Genomic DNA, 16,106 nt, shown 5'->3' with positions numbered 1-16,106 from the left:
GGACTATCATGTCTCAAAGCACAGGAAGTGATGTTGAAGTAATAACCTTCTCGTATTAACATTATGATTCTTATGCCGTAGTACAACCGTAGTTGTAATAGCACATCATATACAAACACCCCTCTTTTCCTATGCAAATATCCCACCCCACCCAGCGTATAATCTTCACTTATCCCATCTCATTTAATACTACCTTTCCCCCATCCCAATTTAATGGTGACTATACCCCCTCCTCGACCTATCTCTCCTTCCTGCCCCCGCACCTCCCATTACCGGCCAACTCCCCCTCTTCTGCACCTTCCCATTCATCCCCTCCGCCGCCGACGGCCACACCGTCAGCGCGCGCCACATATCCCAGACTCCCGCCCGCCGAGCGGGTAACATGCTATATTGCAGGCTGTACAAGTTCTTCCTGTGGATCGGCGGCACAGACTGGCCGGTCATGAGGCAGAGCAGGACGCGGGGCGACAGGTAGTGTTTGCGGATGCGGGAGCCGAGCTGGAAGTACTGCTGGAACATGGTCGGGAACGTTAGGGGTACCGACTTTAGGTAGACGTATGAAGTTGGTGGCGGGGGAGACGGTTCTGAATCGGGAGACTCGGGCTCGGAGCGCGGAGTGGTGCCAGAATATGGGCGTTGCGGCGCTTCGATGGAGGGTTTATTGGTATCTCGGAGTTCAAATCGTATACCGCCTAATGTGTGTTAGCAATGTTATGACAGCAATATCTAATGAATGGCTGCTTACCTGGCAGGCGCTGGGAATCCTTAAACCGCAGCATCAGGGCGAACAGAGGGAAATGATTTAAACAGGCTAGCGCCGTATCAAGTACGGCTTTGAGACTGATAATACTCATGCGCGCAATGGCAAACGTGAGATAGAATACTATGACAGTCGGGAGGAGGAAGAAGAGGAGTGTGAATAGAATCGTGCCCAGGAGCAATTGATCGAGGTCGTAGTCGCAGGAATCAATGCGTTTACGGAGAACATTGTGTTTCTTGCCACGGAAGAGGTGAAAGAGCGAGAGGATGATTGTGAGTTGCCAGTGGAAGATCTTGGCTGATGCGATATAAAAGGAGTAGATGTGTATCGTAAGGAGCGATACAAAGTCGGAAAAGAGAGCAATTGGCATGCTGGCGCCAGCAAAGCTTGAGAATCCGATGAACCATATGAGGTGGGGTAGGATGGGCCGGAGAACGTCGACACAGCTTGACCAGTAATCAATGACCCAGAGGAAAAGGTCACCAAGGAATTGAGCCAACTCATTGTTCAATTTCAGTCCAGCTGGCCAGTCCATGAGCCATGATATCGTCTGCTGCAACGATGTCACAGTGTATGTGCCCAACACATCACTAATCTGTTCGGCGAGCCAGTCTGCATTGTCAATGATGGCAGAACCAATTGCGATGCCAATAATGACATCGTTTGCAACAAGCCACAGACTGTTGTAAAACCGTATGTAATCGGCGTGGCTTTTCGCGATACTCTGCCAGTCATCTTTTCTTTTCCTCAACATTACATATTGCATGGGCCAGTAGCAAAACTGTAGAAGTCGGATCTCAACCTGTTGGGCAGTCGCAGATATGTCTTTAAGCGCAGCATACTCGGGCCTGAGCCTGTATTCAAGGAGCACCAGAAAAAGTTCTGCGGCTGCCCTGTGCCACAGCAGAGCTATTACAAAGCTAGTTCGGATGATTGGGTAGATGTAAACAGTTATCAGCCGCCATATGGCGTCGATAACATAATCCCTCATTGTTGAAGCAGACTCGATGACACGTTCGGAGACACTCAAAGTTCTCCGTCGCCGAGTGCCAACCAGGGATATATTTTTCTGTAGTAGTTTCTCCAATTCCCAAGCGAAATTTATCTGGTTCACAATTCGAGGTAGAGCAAGCTCTTTCGCCGAAGGTTGATGTTTCGTCACCGTATGTAGCTTCAACTTTTCCACCAACTCTTGCTCTCGTTGTCGTTTCGCTGCTTCTGCCTTCTCATCCTCGGCATCTATGCCGCCCAGTATCTGCTCCGTCTTGTCTCCCAGGGCTAATAATATTGGCGAAAGTGATATGTATTGCATCCTCCCTGGAAGTGGTCTGTCGAACATAATGACTTGTATGGTTTGTGCCTTCGCGCATGAAATGCGCGGCGCTAAACCTTGTAGTGATATTTCAGCATTTATCTGGTAGGGTTCCGTCGGTGCATTGGAGTTGACTGTGCCGAGCACATGCATCGCAGGAAGCCCACATAATTCGTATATCCGTTCGATGCTATGGTCTGCGCCGCGAAAGAGGGTTGCGACTCTCAGCGCATTCTCCACATTCCGAACCTCGACATCTTCGAGTATGGCCACAACCAGGACATCGAGGTCTGAATTCTTCCATCCCACTATTACACCTGGTGAATCTGACCTAGGAATATCCACCGGCCAGAAGATTCTCATCAAGCCATCATGCTCCAGCATGACAGCCGATCGTTCCTCAGAAGGAGCCCCGTCTTCGAAGTTGTTCGCGCGCCGAGATGCCGGTATTAGTTGATCGCGGATGCTATATTGTTTAGCGCGTGAATGTCTTGTCAAGGGGGAAATTGTTATACCAAGCTGGCCTCCCTGTGTGCGAGTCTGTCCACTGGTATTATGAAGAGGAAGAAAAACAACGAGAGGATCGCAACGCCCTTTGCAGTTCGAGTCTGATAGTGAACATGGTCAGCCAGATAATCACAGCCAGGAACCGCAGGTAACACGTACAATAACTCCGTGGTCCCAGGCAAAAATGGCAAGCTCATGAAGTCGAGTGACCAGATCCCACCTAGCTGTGATGTAGCCGGCTACGAAGATGCCAAAAGTTAGGACGGAGAAAGAGGGCATGAAGCAGCTCTATTGCTGGATCATGGGATAATATTCCGACGAGCAAACAATGGCGCATTGGTATCACGGAATGGAACAGCGCAGGTCGATCGTGGGGACGAGCAAGGGTTGCTGGCTTTTGTCGGGCGGCAGGAGCTCTGCGCTCTGAGAGGACAGTGAGTGGTTGAAGAGGTAAACAGAGAAGTAATTAATGGTTGATTACGCCGTGACGACGAAGAGCAGAAAGATCAAACAGTAAACTAGATAGTCGACATGATTGAGATATGAACAGCGACCTCAAATGCTGGGTTGGCGGGTGTTTTGGCTGTGTGTACTTTGTAATTCTATTATTACAGTCCAGGGTGTTCTAGATCCAGTATCTGGAATGGCACATCGCGCGGCTAAGCCTCAATGGGATGCCGAGGAGGGTGACGGAATTTAAGCTTCATGGTCACGTGATACCAGACACCGGGCAAGTGATACTACATGTTGGGATGAGTATGTGATTATGAGCACTGTGAGAATTTATAGTAGCAATTTAAGTCAATGGAATTTATTTTCTTGTGTTTACTCCTGAGTAACTGGCTTGTTGAAAGGCGATAGTATGACAATTATAGGCAGCGATGATGGCCCTTATTTTACCTGTATCGGCGATGGGTCTACAGGCGGTTTCTTGCCTCTGGGCCACTGTAATATGCGGTCCTTCTAGACATTCTAATCCTGTCGGAGTATGGAAATGTTTCATATCTGCAACCCATCGTTAATGTGCTCCATCCATGCAGAATCTCACTATTCATTATCTTATCATCACGAGGAGCAACTGTCTATTATCTTATCTGCACGGGTTATAACAGTTAAATTATTCTATCTGCAAGGAGCAGCCATCCCTTGAAATACAAACTTAAGCACAGTCCCTTGATCTGAATAGGAGGTTTTGTAAATTCGATATGATGGGCGAGATCTCCTTGACGCCGTCTAAATATTCTGCTCGACTATGCCAGGAAGAGTTGCAAATATAATAGTACAGTATATAGCGCTGAACGCCGAAACCACAAGGGCATGACCTGCAAGCACAGGGTTCCCATGATTAACTCAAGTCTTTCTACTTCCTCCGAAGATTTGAAGCGTCATTCTCCTTGTGATCCTCTCGAGCATCGGCGAGCATCTTGTCAATGCCGCGGCTCTTCAGTGCACCCTGCCACCGTTAGTATACAGAACAACCCGTAGATTCAGCGGAGCAGCTACCGTCAGGCACGCCTTGTACTCTTTAAAAAGCCCAGCGCATTCATCTGTGGCGCCGTTTCCACGTAAATATTCTGAGGACTTAGGTCAGTTGCATGTTAGCTTAAAGGTGGCGAGGACCGCCTACTTTCACTATACCACTTCAGAAAGCAGGTATCGTAGCGCCTAATTTCACGTCAGTCATGTATCTTTGAGAGGAAATAGTTCTTTGACTAACTCCTTAACTTCATTGCACTCAGGTGCCAAAGACGCTGACATTTTTGTGTTTGTTGCCCTTGATATTGTTGCTGAGAAGCCGGTCCTTGACAGCTTTGGGCGGACGTATTCCGGGACCATCGGCACTAATAACCCCGGACTTTGCGCAAGGCTAAACTTTTTGTGAAATTCGAGAACCTCGTCAAGCAAGCTCCCAAAGTGAAACCCCAAGATTTTCTGTTCACGAGTAATATAATTTACTCCACGCCAACAATGGAGGGTCCGCCAGGGTTTAAATCATTGCAGGATGCGATCCAAGCAGCATTGATTTCCACAACACGAACCGTCGGCCAAATCTCCGCAGAGGACTTGGGCTTCCATCGCTCTCTCAACCCGGAAGTTGGCACGGCGCTGGACGAGCAGAACGCACGCCTGCTGGGCCTGTCGAGCTCGATCCTTCAATCTGCTGCTGCGCTCACGGAGTCGAATGCGCCAGAACTACAAGAGGTGGACGATGTCGACAACAATTGGCGGGGAGTCGTTGACGTGGTGGACTCGCTTCTAGAGCGCGCAGATACCTGCCTCGACGAGTACACTGGCGTTATAAAGAGAAAAGCTTCACCAGCTGAAAATGTATGCGACGAAATTCCAAAAATTGCTTCTGCCATTGCTAACAAGTATACTAGGCCTCTGCCCCGAAATCCAGAAGACTGGATAACTCATTCCGCACCCAAAACCTCGTCAAGCCCCAACTCTCTTTCCTTAACAAGCCCGCCAACCACGAGACTGAGCCATGGAAACCGCTGCTTAACTCAAAACCCCATGCCATTGTGCCTCTAGAGGAGTCTCTCGGCCCCGTCACAGACGACCACCAACAAAAGCACTACCGCCACCCCTACGAAACCGAAATCGAGAAGCTAAAATACCCAGCTTCCGTCTACCAAAAAGCCGACCCGATACCCTATCTCCCCGTCGAATCGACATCTGCGACTTTCGTCGACACATACGAGGGCGTCTTGGAGATGCTGGCAGAGCTTAGAACAGCAAAAGAGATCGCCATCGATCTCGAGCACCACGATGCGCGCTCATACATCGGCCTCGTCTCGCTGATGCAAATCAGCACACGGAAGAAGGACTGGATCGTCGACACACTAAAACCATGGAGACAAGACCTCCAAGTCCTCAACGAAGTCTTCACCGATCCCAAAATCCTCAAAGTCCTCCACGGAGCATTCATGGACATCCTCTGGCTCCAACGCGACCTAGGCCTCTACATCGTAGGCCTCTTCGACACCAACCACGCGTGCAAAGCCCTCGGCTACGCCGGCGGCAGCCTCGCCTTCCTGTTGAAAAAATTCATCGACTTCGACGCCGACAAGAAATACCAAATGGCCGACTGGCGCATCCGTCCGCTCCCCGAGGGAATGTTCTTCTACGCCCGCGCAGACACCCACTTCCTCCTCTACATCTACGACAACATGCGCAACGAGCTAGTCGAGCGCTCCAAGCCCGTCCCCGCCGAGGAAAACCGCCTCGAGATCGTACTGAGGAAATCGAAAGAGACGTCCCTCTTCCGCTACGACTCGCCCCGCTACAACGCCGCTACGGGTAAAGGACCAGGCGGCTGGTTCCAAGCCCTCGTGAAGGTACCTACGTTACTCAACAACGAGCAATTCGCCGTCTTCAAAGCCGTGCACGCCTGGCGCGATAAGATCGCCCGCCAGGACGACGATAGTACGAATTTCGTGATGCCGAATCACACCCTCCTCAGCGTGGCGAAGGTGATGCCCACAGATATGGCATCCCTCCTCGGCACCGTCCACCCCATCTCCTATAACGTCAAAGCGCGAACCGGCGAGCTCCTCGAACTCATCAAGGCCGCGAAGACGAACGCAAAAGACGGGCCGAGTATGATGGAGGTCCTGAAACCCGATTCCGTCGGCGCTCTGGCGGCTGCGAACGCGCGATCCGCTAGGGCATCGGGGGATGTCAGGCAATCCGTCCTTACTATCCTTTCTGGCGACGCAGGGGGCGATATGAGGAGTCCGCAATCTGCGTTCTGGGGTCGCGCGTTCGGGAGCAGTACGTGGGAGGAACCGGCTACGCTTACGAAGGCGGGGGAGGATATTAGGCTTGCTATTCCGCTGCCGCCGCTTGCTGAGGAGGCATTCTCGGAGGGCGTGAGGGAGTATAGTATCCTCGCCCAACCCGTCGCTGAACCTGAGGACGAGGAGCCGGTGGTGGTGGAGGAGGAGAAGGCTTTTACGATTAAGGGGGGCCGAAAGCGGAAGAGTGATGATATGGAGGAGGAAGCCGAGGAACCGGTCGAGGAAGCGGGGGAATACGATATCTCCCTCCACGAACCCCTCGAGGGCGCCGCTAAGGAGAAGTCCCTGAAGAAAGCAGAGCGCAAGGCGGCGAAGAAGGCTGCTAAGGCTGCGAAGCGCGGGGATGGAGAGTCCCCGACAGCGAAGAAGGAGGAGGATGATGAGGAGCCATTCGATTACAGTAAGGCGGAGTCGGTGATGAATAAGAAGCGCACGAACGACTACGCCGGTGGCAAGAAGGGGGGAAAGAAACCGTTTGACCCCTACCAGAAGAGCGCGGATGCGTCGACGGGGATGAGGAGGCTGCAGACGGAGAGGCCGGGGAAGAGCTTTACGTTTAAGGGATGAAGATGAGGTGATGGGTGGGGAGAGCTGAGCGGAGTGGAGCTGGGAATAGGGCTCAAGTCTGAATCCGATTCCAGTAACGCCATTTCTATTTCCAGGGCCGGTGAAGAAAGAAGGGGGGTGCGCGACCCACTGTTATTTTATCGCGACCTCGCTACCTAGCTAGCCCTTGCGCGCCCGCGACCTGTCTTGTCTTGGCTTTTGCAAGCCCCCGGTCCGTTTAGCCGGCGGAAAAAGCGACAAACTTTTTTTTTTGTCGCGACGCGAGGGGAGCGGAGCTACGATGGTAAGACATTTTTTTTGTGGCAGGATCTGCTTAGGCAGCGCGGTCGGGTCGGAAGTTCTTGACGCGGCAGGGGGGGGGGGCGAGAGAGAGGGAGGAGCCGAGACATGTTTTGGGATTTGGGGATTTGGCATGTGACATATTATTTGGGATATGGGCGTAGCCAAGAGGCGCGGGAATGGGAATGGGAGTGGGAGGAAAATATGATGTAGATAGATAGGGGGCCGACTGTGAGCCGTTTGGGACGGACGGAATGGGAATAAATCTTAAAAAAGACAAAGACGTTGTTGTGACGTAGACTCTCTCCTCCCGTTTGGGACACGAAACCTTTGAATTTCTCTGTGACTTTTGTCTGCAAGTGGGTGGTGAGCCAAACGCTAAGCGCGGCTGATGATCGTATGAGTGGGTGTTCTGTGGGGGGGGGGTGATAATGGTTAAAGGAAGTGCCACTTTTACCACTTCTTCCACTATCTCTCTCTAGCATCCCTAGGCTGGTTCCTGGTACCTTTTTTTCCCTCTCTCTCTCTCCCGCGACGCGTTGGTGTTGAATGCCACCATGTTGGCGTTGGTCCCCAGCGCGCTAGCTCTCCTTTGGTACCCTAAGTCGAAGTTGCAGTAAGCCACGTGCCTGCATCCGGACTGTCATCTCTCCCCTTTCGTGGGTAAGGATGTTGGAAGGGGTAAGTAGAGACGAGGGAACTGCTCTAGGTAAGGAAGAGGGACGACGCGGGATATGAAGAAAGATGGGGGGGATATGAGGAATGCAGGTACAGTAGCATCCGGGTGAACTACACTCACTCACGGCGCGTGTCTTGATGTATGTACAGTCCGTACAGTACAGTACCATCTTGACATCCCATCCATCGCACCCACCCGCCCATGCAACAAACCTTTTTATAGCCCCCTTCCCTTCTATCCCCATCCCTTCCCACTCCATCACTCCAGGGGGGGACCAACCATCGCACCGTGCCCCGTCCATTACTCGTAAACCCCCTTCTACCTGCCGATCCCACCCAGGGGTCACGCTCTCCTCTCGCCGGACTGATAACTAGAGCAAGGGGAGATTGCGGAAGCAGGTACTACTGTACGGCCGCACAGGCGTGTGTACTGTACTGTATGCGTAGTACAACAGGGCGCACTGCCGGACACGCCGCGCGGGAGTTACTCAGGGGATGGGGTTGTGCAGGGCGAGAGAAGGAAACGAGGAGACGAGACCTCGGATCGGATGGATCGGACAGACCATGACGTGGTGGTGGTTTGGCGAGGAGGGAAGGGCCAAACACACTCCTGACGATCGCGGGGGGGAGGGGAGCAGAGCACAGTGCGTTTTGTGGTTGTTGCTTGGGGGGTGTTGGGTGTGCACGGGCTGTGGTTGGGGGGTGGTTATCGTGATCGTGGTGCTTTGATGCCCTGCACTATGCCCTGTGGATGGGATGTGGATGGGGATGTCTTACGCGCCAGGAACGGTGTGGAGTGTGTATGCGAGGCTGCTGATGGTACAGTAGAGGATTGATTAGTGGCATGCGCGATGGTGAGGGATGGTGGTGGTGGTGGTGGGAGGTTCCACTTCGGGGGGTCTCAGTTGGCTTGGTCTTGGCTGGATATCGGATGGAACAGGCAGGGCTGGGAGTGTGTGCTTTGCTTCTGAACCAGCGAGCGGTTACAGTGAGTTTTCTTCGCAGTGTTTAGAGCAGAGTATGTATGTACGTATGTATGTGCGCGTCGAGATGCGCCAGGTTCGTTGTTGTATCGTTCGTAATATCGTAATGCCGCCGCATGCAAACGTTCGGTCCTCTTATGTATGATGCGTTTCAGGGTTCTATGGACCCTCAGGCTTTGTCCAGCGGCCGTGGGTTCAAAGGCATGAATGAACTTGCTGGCGCCGGTTGCCTGGGCGTGTGATGCTAGAATTCTAGTTTACCACTACCAGCGTAGTACGGGATAGTTAGGGTGCTCGTAGGGCGAATGAAGTGGGCTGGTTCGTCCCGTCGGCGATGCTGGGCAGGTACCCGTTGTGGTTATGATGATGGATGATGTAGTGTTGATGCACCACTGTGAATCTGTAAGACGTGGTACTGCGAATGCTGCGACTGCGACATGTGGGGTAGGGACGGTGAGAGTGGTAACATTAATATCGATCGGGATGCCTGATATACTCCGGCATGCATGGAGATCTGTGTCAATCTGTGTCAATCAGCGGTGGTTCAGTCTCATAGGCGCCGTTGACCTTTGATTTGCTTGTTTCAAGGGAAGGATGAAGAGAGGAGAGATGCTCAGAATAGTTTGTATCTCATAGTGACCATATTATAGTTACATTGTTCCATGCTTCCGTCTCTCAATGCGAAGATACCGGTGTTATATCGTGTATTTATAGCTGATAATGTCTGATCTTGTATATCAAATGAGTATAATATCAGTATAATAAGAGTATAACTACCATCAGTATAACTCAGTATAACTTCTTTTTTAGTTGTAACTAACTAAACTCATTAGCCCCATCCCCAGTGGACCCCTGTACCCTCTAGCGACGTCTCTTCTCAGACAATCCCCCAGCTAGAGTCAGGTACCCTCCAAGTAACTCACTACTAGATTTCTACTAACTTTCTACTAACTTTCTGCTAACTTACCACCTTACCTAGTACTCTTTCTAATAAGCCTCCCAACCCTCCTATGTACCTTTTCCCCCCTCTCCCTCTCCCTCTCTCCTCCCTTCCCCCTCCTCCTCCTACTCCTCTTTAATCCCTCCCCCCTTCCATCCACCCACTACTACCATAACAACCACACCACCACCACCACTAACTCCCAAGATCCTCTCCTCCTCCTTCATTCACCCTCTTTCTATCCTTCCATCACCCCTCCTGTCCTTCTTTTACAACTCCCATACCAAGTCGCTGGTTTTCACAAAAGAAAGTCGCGCGCCCGAATACAAAGATCTAATATCTTCCCGAGGTGCATCAACCATCGCGCCGACACACAAGACCCAGCATTGAACCTAACTGGCTGCCTCAAAAAACCCTCGTGGCCCAAGCCCAGGGAATCACTCTCCGTCTCAGACATTCCCCGTCGCAACGAATCGGAATATTACGCTGTCCTACCGCTACATTTCGCAAACAGTAATCGACACTGCATATGCTTCCAAGAAGATACTTTCTCCCAACACTCACTCTCCATTGGCAACAACCAGAGTCTTAACAGACCCGATTATAACCTGCGCAAAAGACAATCTTGTCAACCCAATTCCTCGCCGCGAAATCAAACTCCCTCGATAACTACAATCAAGCGTCCGGGCTCCTGCTTTGTTTTTTTGTCGAATTTCAGCCTTTCGTCTGACCGTCGATTTACAGCCTTCATCCCTCAGCTGAACTACCTGTCCTACACCACATTTGTCTCGCCTTTCGGGATCTAGACCCTCGCGCCGCAACAGCACGACCACACTCCTATCCTTACTCATTGCGCTTGTACGATAGCACCGTCGGGCTCGCCGCGCTTACTCCGAAACCGAGGCGGACAAAAGGAACCGCTGCCCCGGTCCTCCAGAGGGGTTCACAAAACTCCGTCGAGCGACACAGGGTGTGATGGCGACCATGTTACAGACACCATCGCGTGCGTCCAGCGCCTCCTCCTCCTCCTTCCAACCCGTCTCGCGCCAGAACACAATGTCGAGCGTCAACGATGGCAGCCGGTCGGCGAGGCAGTCGAAGAGGTACTCGTCCGTGACCGCGCTATACATGAGCATGTCCGCAAATGAGCGGGATCTGGAAATCGAGGACGACCTGGCCAAGGCGCAGAAGATTCTGCGCGAACTGAAGTCCAAAATCTCCTCGCAGTCGAAGAAGAACTTTGTGCTTGAGAAGGACGTCCGATATCTGGATTCGCGTATCGCCCTCCTGATTCAGAACCGCATGGCGCTGGAGGAGCAAAACGAGGTCGCGAGCCATCTTGAGGATGCTGGTGATTTGCAGGAAGGTTTCTTCCCCAATGACGAGAAGACTCAGAAATACGGCAACCTGTTGTTCCTGCTTCAGTCTGAGCCGAGGCATATTGCTCATCTTTGCCGACTTGTCACCATGGCTGAGATCGATGCGCTCTTACAGACAGTCATGTTCACAATCTACGGAAACCAATATGAGAGTCGAGAAGAGCATTTGCTCTTGACTATGTTCCAGGTATGCGCCTTAGGTCAACTGTTCAACATGAGATATGCTAACTTACTCTATTAGTCCGTTCTAACCTACCAATTCGATAATACCCCTGAATATTCGTCCCTGCTTCGTGCCAACACACCCGTCTCTCGAATGATGACCACATATACTCGCAGAGGCCCAGGACAAAGTTACCTCAAGGCGGTTTTGGCAGATAGAATCAACGGCCTCATTGAGCTGAGAGATCTCGATTTGGAAATCAACCCCCTGAAGGTCTATGAGAAGATGATTGAGCAGATTGAGGAAGAACACAACAAGCTGCCAGATAACCTGCCCAGAGGTGTAACTGCGGAACAGGCTGCGGAGAACCCCCAAGTTCAGGCCATCATCGAGCCTCGTCTCGGTATGTTGATGGAGATCGCCAATGGATTCCTCACCACGATCATCGATGGACTTGAGGAGACCCCTTACGGAATCAGATGGATCTGCAAGCAGATTCGCAGTCTCACAAAGAGAAAGTACCCAGATGCCAACGACCAGATTATTTGCACGCTGATCGGCGGATTCTTCTTCCTGCGCTTCATCAACCCCGCAATTGTCACCCCCAAATCATATATGTTGATTGAGGGGACTCCTGCTGAGAAGCCCAGGCGAACTTTGACTCTTATCGCTAAGATGCTTCAAAACCTGGCTAACAAGCCATCCTACGGTAAGGAGCCATATATGGCAAAGCTGCAGCCATTCATTCAGGGGAACAAGGAGCGCATCAACAAGTTTATGCTTGACTTGTGCGAGGTCCAGGACTTCTACGAGAGTTTGGAGATGGACAACTACGTTGCTCTATCAAAGAAGGATCTCGAGCTATCCATCACGCTGAATGAGGTTTACGCCACGCACACCCTCCTCGACAAGCATCGCGTGGAGCTGAACAAGGACGACAACTCTCATCTGGCGGTTATTCTTGCTGAGCTCGGCCCAGCACCAGCACAGCTTCCTCGCAAGGACAACAGGGCCATAAACTTGCCCCTTTTCAGCAAATGGGAGACCGCCATCGACGATCTCACAGCCGCGCTCGATATCACTCAGGAAGAGGTCTTCTTCATGGAGGCAAAGTCAACCTTTGTGCAGATCATGCGCTCGATACCTGGAAACCCACACGTAGCGCGCCGCCCGCTGCGTCTCGAAAAAGTTGCTGATGCAGCAGCGACCTCGCGGAACGATGCTGTCATGGTTCGCAAGGGTATTCGTGCCATGGAGCTCTTGTCCCAGCTGCAGGAGATGCGCGTCATCGATAGGGGAGATGGCTTTGCGACACTTCGCGATGAGATTGAGCAGGAATTACACCACCTTGGCTCTTTGAAGGATGGAGTTGTTCTGGAGACGGAGAAACTCGATGAAGTCTTCAAGACTATCCGTGACCACAACACCTACCTTGTGAACCAGCTTGAGACATACAAGAGCTACCTGCACAATGTTCGAGGCCAGGCGGAAGGCACCCGAAGGAAGCAACAGCAGCAGAAGGTTCTAGGACCTTACAAATTCACGCACCAACAGCTCGAGAAGGAAGGTGTCATCCAAAAAAGCAATGTGCCAGACAACCGGAGGGCGAACATCTACTTCAACTTCACGAGCCCGTTACCCGGAACCTTCGTTATAAGTTTGCATTACAAGGGTGCGCAGCGCTTTTTACTTTCTTTTCCACTACAAAATGCCTTCTCAATTCCTTTCACACTACAGAATACTAACTCTTCATCACCAGGACGCAACCGTGGACTGTTAGAGCTTGACCTCAAGCTCGACGATCTCCTCGAGATGCAGAAAGACGGCCAAGAGGAACTCGACCTCGAATACGTCCAATTCAACGTCCCCAAGGTCCTCGCGCTCCTCAACAAGCGCTTCACCAGAAAGAAGGGATGGTAAGGAAACGCCGCAGTGCCATCGTCCGAACGCAAACTGGAATATGAATTGATATCACCTCAATATCCCGCTCTATTTACCCGGTCGCCACCACCACCACCACCGACCAAGTACTTATACTAATATATACAAAACTGATATCCTATCAATACCCCCAAATTGGATTGTGTGTACGATCAATGGTAGCGAACAGAGCGAAACCAAACCGCATGCGAATTCTAACTTTGATATCCTCTCGCGCGCCGTTTCTTTCGCGTCGGTGCTTTTTTTTTTCTACGTTGGAGTTCTGGGGTTTTCTGCTGTACTCTGATACCTTTTCTGAGATACCTGGCTCGGGGGGTGTGCTCTCCGCATCAGTTTAATGTCCGTGGGGCGGGGCCGATGGCTGGTCCAGAGGCTTGGGCAGCTTTGAGCAAGGGGAGAGAGGGGGGTTAAACTGTGGTTTTATGTATGTTGGGATTTGGCTACGATTGGGATTTGGGGAGAGACGTTCATAAGGGATTTTTTTGGGGGGGGTGCGGGGGGGGAGATATGGGGGGCGAGGGGAGTTATAGCATAATAATGGCAGGGGCCGGAGATACCTTGGGGCTATGGATTGGGAGGGAGTGAAGGTTGGGGATTATTTAGTATAGGTGCTTGAGATAGATATAAGAAAGCCGTGCTTGACATTATTTACCAATGCAGTTAACCTCTCCCATACTGCCTGGTTGTATGTATATATCGTTGCCATGGTCCGAAACGAAACGGGAGCGACCAACCGCCGTCCCAAAAATAATAGCTGCTGACATAATAGCGCCCGTTCTGACCAGTACGCACTCAGCCGCCAACGCCGTCCCGGTTTGAGAACAACCATCTTCGCACTTCTGAGTACGGCATCGAACGTTTTGTGCAATACAGGGCGCGAACAAGGTTGGTGGTGTGCGCATGATAAAAAGGGGTAAACGAGCTTTGAGACGACAGATCTGTCGCTGTACCGGCCCTTGTGGCTCGTAGCATCGCTGGGTAGTCCTCCGCTACCCCTCTCTCTCTTGGAAGCGGTAAAAAACGACTGTGTGGGTAGATTTGTAAGTGGAACTCCGCCTATGTGGTGCGGTTGGAGGAATACCCCTGAATCATGTGATATGAAGCCAAAATACTAATTCCAAGAATAGGAGGCAAAGCAGCGCCCTGGCTATTCAAGAAGAGAAGGCAAGAAGCAGTCCGTCAGGCGCAGAGCAGCAGCATCATGCCCGCCATAATCGACGACCCCACCACCCCCACCATCTACCGCCGCTCCGGCACCTCCCCCTTCCCCGACCCTCACGACCCCCAACCCTCCCTCCCCGCCGACCTCACCCCGCGCCAAGTAACCCTCCGCGACCGCACCACCATCGCGACCATCGTCCCGTTCTCCTCGCGCTATGGCGTGCCTCCCACCTTACTCCAGTATCTGAGCGATACCATGAACAAGGAGATCGAGGGGGGCGACACCTACCCCATGATGGATACCATGACCGCCGACGCCTTCAGCAAGTACTGGTTCCAGAACTTCGGCGCCGTGATGCTACTAGGCACTTATGCGTCTGCGTCGGCCGTCACAGAAGGCCACGATTGGTCCACGCAGTGCCTAGGCTCATTCTACATCAAACCCAACTACACAGGCCGCTCAAGCCACATCTCCAACGCCGGCTTCCTCGTCACCGACTCCGCGCGCAACCGCGGCGTGGGCCGGTTGATGGGGGAAGCCTACCTAGCCTGGGCCCCTCTGCTGGGGTATACCTACTCGGTCTTCAACCTCGTGTACGAAACCAACGTCGCCTCGTGCCGAATCTGGGACGCGCTCGGCTTCAAGAAAATCGGCCGCGTCCCCGGCTGCGGCAATCTGCGCTCCTACCCTGATAGGTTGGTTGACGCGATTATCTACGGCCGCGAGCTCGGCGGGGCGCTGGACGAGCAGGCGGGCGAGGAGAGATTCGATAAGATTCGCTTCTACCTCAAGTACGGGACCTACCCCCACGGCGCCGATCGCGCGGAGAAAAGCAGATTACGCAGCGCAGCCACGCATTATCGGCTCCGCGAAGACGACGTCCTGATGCTGAAGGGGAGGGAGGTGGTGCCGGAGGTGGAGAGGCAGTGGGGGATTGCGCGGGAAGTGCATGAGCGTGGGCATGGGGGGATAAATCGGACTACGACGGCGATAGCGGAGGGTTTTCACTGGGTGAGGATTAAGGAGACGGTGAGTGATGTGATTAGGAATTGTAAGGAGTGTAAGGAGAAGGAGGCGGCGAAGGGGGTGGTGCCTGCGAAGAGGAAGGTGCTGGATGGGGGGGAGGGGGAGTATGTGGCGCTGGGGGGGAGTGGGGAGGGTAGTCCTGCGTTGCTCCCTGCTACGGAGGATGGGGATGTAGATGCGTTCCATGACCCTCCATCCCCTATCCCGCAGGAAAAGACGCTGACTGCCCCGCCGCATCAGATGGGCGGGGAGCAGCCATATTACACGGCGCTGGAGTACGCGGGGCAGCCGCCGAGTGCGTTTCAGACGGGGGCGGGGCATGGGGAGATGGCGCAGGGGCATTTACATGATGGTGCTGCGGGGTTGGAGTTGGATCCGAGGATTATGGGGGGGTTGAGGGAGGAGTTTGCGTTGGGGTTTGGGGGGTTGCATGATGCGGGGGGTGGGCACCATGGATTTGAGGAGGAGGCGTTTCATTTGGGGCAGGATGGAGGAGGGGGGAGGAAGTGGGAGGGGTAGTAGGGGTGGGATAGATATTAAATAAAACTTATGCTCTTGGATTTATTGTTTGTTGTGAGATTGGTATCTTCAAATCATGGTTCTATA

General features: G+C 52.5%; 4 protein-coding genes across 4 annotated transcripts; 2 read left to right on the top strand and 2 right to left on the bottom strand.

The window, feature by feature from the left end:
- Positions 1-45: 45 nt before the first annotated feature.
- GPI1 (phosphatidylinositol N-acetylglucosaminyltransferase subunit gpi1) lies at positions 46-3,167 on the bottom strand. The gene is made up of 4 exons (XM_059463957.1): positions 2,739-3,167; positions 2,588-2,680; positions 746-2,538; positions 46-692 (listed from the first exon to the last, which is right to left on the bottom strand). The coding sequence occupies exons 3-4, from the start codon at positions 2,454-2,456 to the stop codon at positions 211-213; spliced, it is 2,193 nt and encodes a 730-aa protein (XP_059319396.1). The 5' UTR covers positions 2,457-2,538; positions 2,588-2,680; positions 2,739-3,167; the 3' UTR covers positions 46-210.
- A 494-nt stretch (positions 3,168-3,661) lies between these two features.
- On the bottom strand, positions 3,662-4,382 carry MDM35 (Mitochondrial Distribution and Morphology). Its single transcript, XM_018277826.2, has 4 exons — positions 4,297-4,382; positions 4,207-4,244; positions 4,083-4,153; positions 3,662-4,032 (listed from the first exon to the last, which is right to left on the bottom strand). Exons 1-4 carry the CDS (start codon positions 4,335-4,337, stop codon positions 3,940-3,942), a joined length of 243 nt encoding a protein of 80 aa, XP_018127003.1. The 5' UTR covers positions 4,338-4,382; the 3' UTR covers positions 3,662-3,939.
- Positions 4,383-4,479: 97 nt separating this feature from the next.
- On the top strand, positions 4,480-7,521 carry RRP6 (exosome nuclease subunit). The gene is made up of 2 exons (XM_018277825.2): positions 4,480-4,907; positions 4,961-7,521. Exons 1-2 carry the CDS (start codon positions 4,548-4,550, stop codon positions 6,947-6,949), a joined length of 2,349 nt encoding a protein of 782 aa, XP_018127004.1. The 5' UTR covers positions 4,480-4,547; the 3' UTR covers positions 6,950-7,521.
- A 3,292-nt stretch (positions 7,522-10,813) lies between these two features.
- GAP1_5 (glyceraldehyde-3-phosphate dehydrogenase 1) lies at positions 10,814-16,019 on the top strand (the record flags this gene model as incomplete). Its single annotated transcript, XM_018277824.1, has 5 exons — positions 10,814-11,395; positions 11,450-13,043; positions 13,131-13,287; positions 14,082-14,197; positions 14,440-16,019. 5 exons carry the CDS (start codon positions 10,814-10,816, stop codon positions 16,017-16,019), a joined length of 4,029 nt encoding a protein of 1,342 aa, XP_018126991.1.
- Between the last annotated feature and the right edge of the window lie 87 nt (positions 16,020-16,106).

Source organism: Pseudogymnoascus verrucosus, assembly GCF_001662655.1.
Source record: "Pseudogymnoascus verrucosus strain UAMH 10579 unplaced genomic scaffold scaffold_50, whole genome shotgun sequence".
Taxonomy (NCBI): Eukaryota; Fungi; Ascomycota; class Leotiomycetes; order Thelebolales; family Thelebolaceae; genus Pseudogymnoascus; species Pseudogymnoascus verrucosus.
Note: the sequence above shows the minus strand (reverse complement) of the source record. Positions and strands in the feature narration are given on the sequence as shown.

Excerpts from the sequence above, each read along its gene's own strand:
- GPI1 (XM_059463957.1), bottom strand. The coding sequence starts at position 2,456 with ATGCTGGAGCATGATGGCTTGATGAGAATCTTCTGGCCGGTGGATATT. Across the intron at positions 693-745 it reads GGATTCCCAGCGCCTGCCAG|GCGGTATACGATTTGAACTC; the intron begins GTAAGCAGCCAT and ends AACACACATTAG.
- MDM35 (XM_018277826.2), bottom strand. The coding sequence starts at position 4,337 with ATGTCAGCGTCTTTGGCACCTGAGTGCAATGAAGTTAAGGA. Across the intron at positions 4,245-4,296 it reads GAGTGCAATGAAGTTAAGGA|GCGCTACGATACCTGCTTTC; the intron begins GTTAGTCAAAGA and ends ACGTGAAATTAG. Across the intron at positions 4,154-4,206 it reads TCTGAAGTGGTATAGTGAAA|AATATTTACGTGGAAACGGC; the intron begins GTAGGCGGTCCT and ends CTAAGTCCTCAG.
- RRP6 (XM_018277825.2), top strand. The coding sequence starts at position 4,548 with ATGGAGGGTCCGCCAGGGTTTAAATCATTGCAGGATGCGATCCAAGCA. Across the intron at positions 4,908-4,960 it reads AAGCTTCACCAGCTGAAAAT|GCCTCTGCCCCGAAATCCAG; the intron begins GTATGCGACGAA and ends CAAGTATACTAG.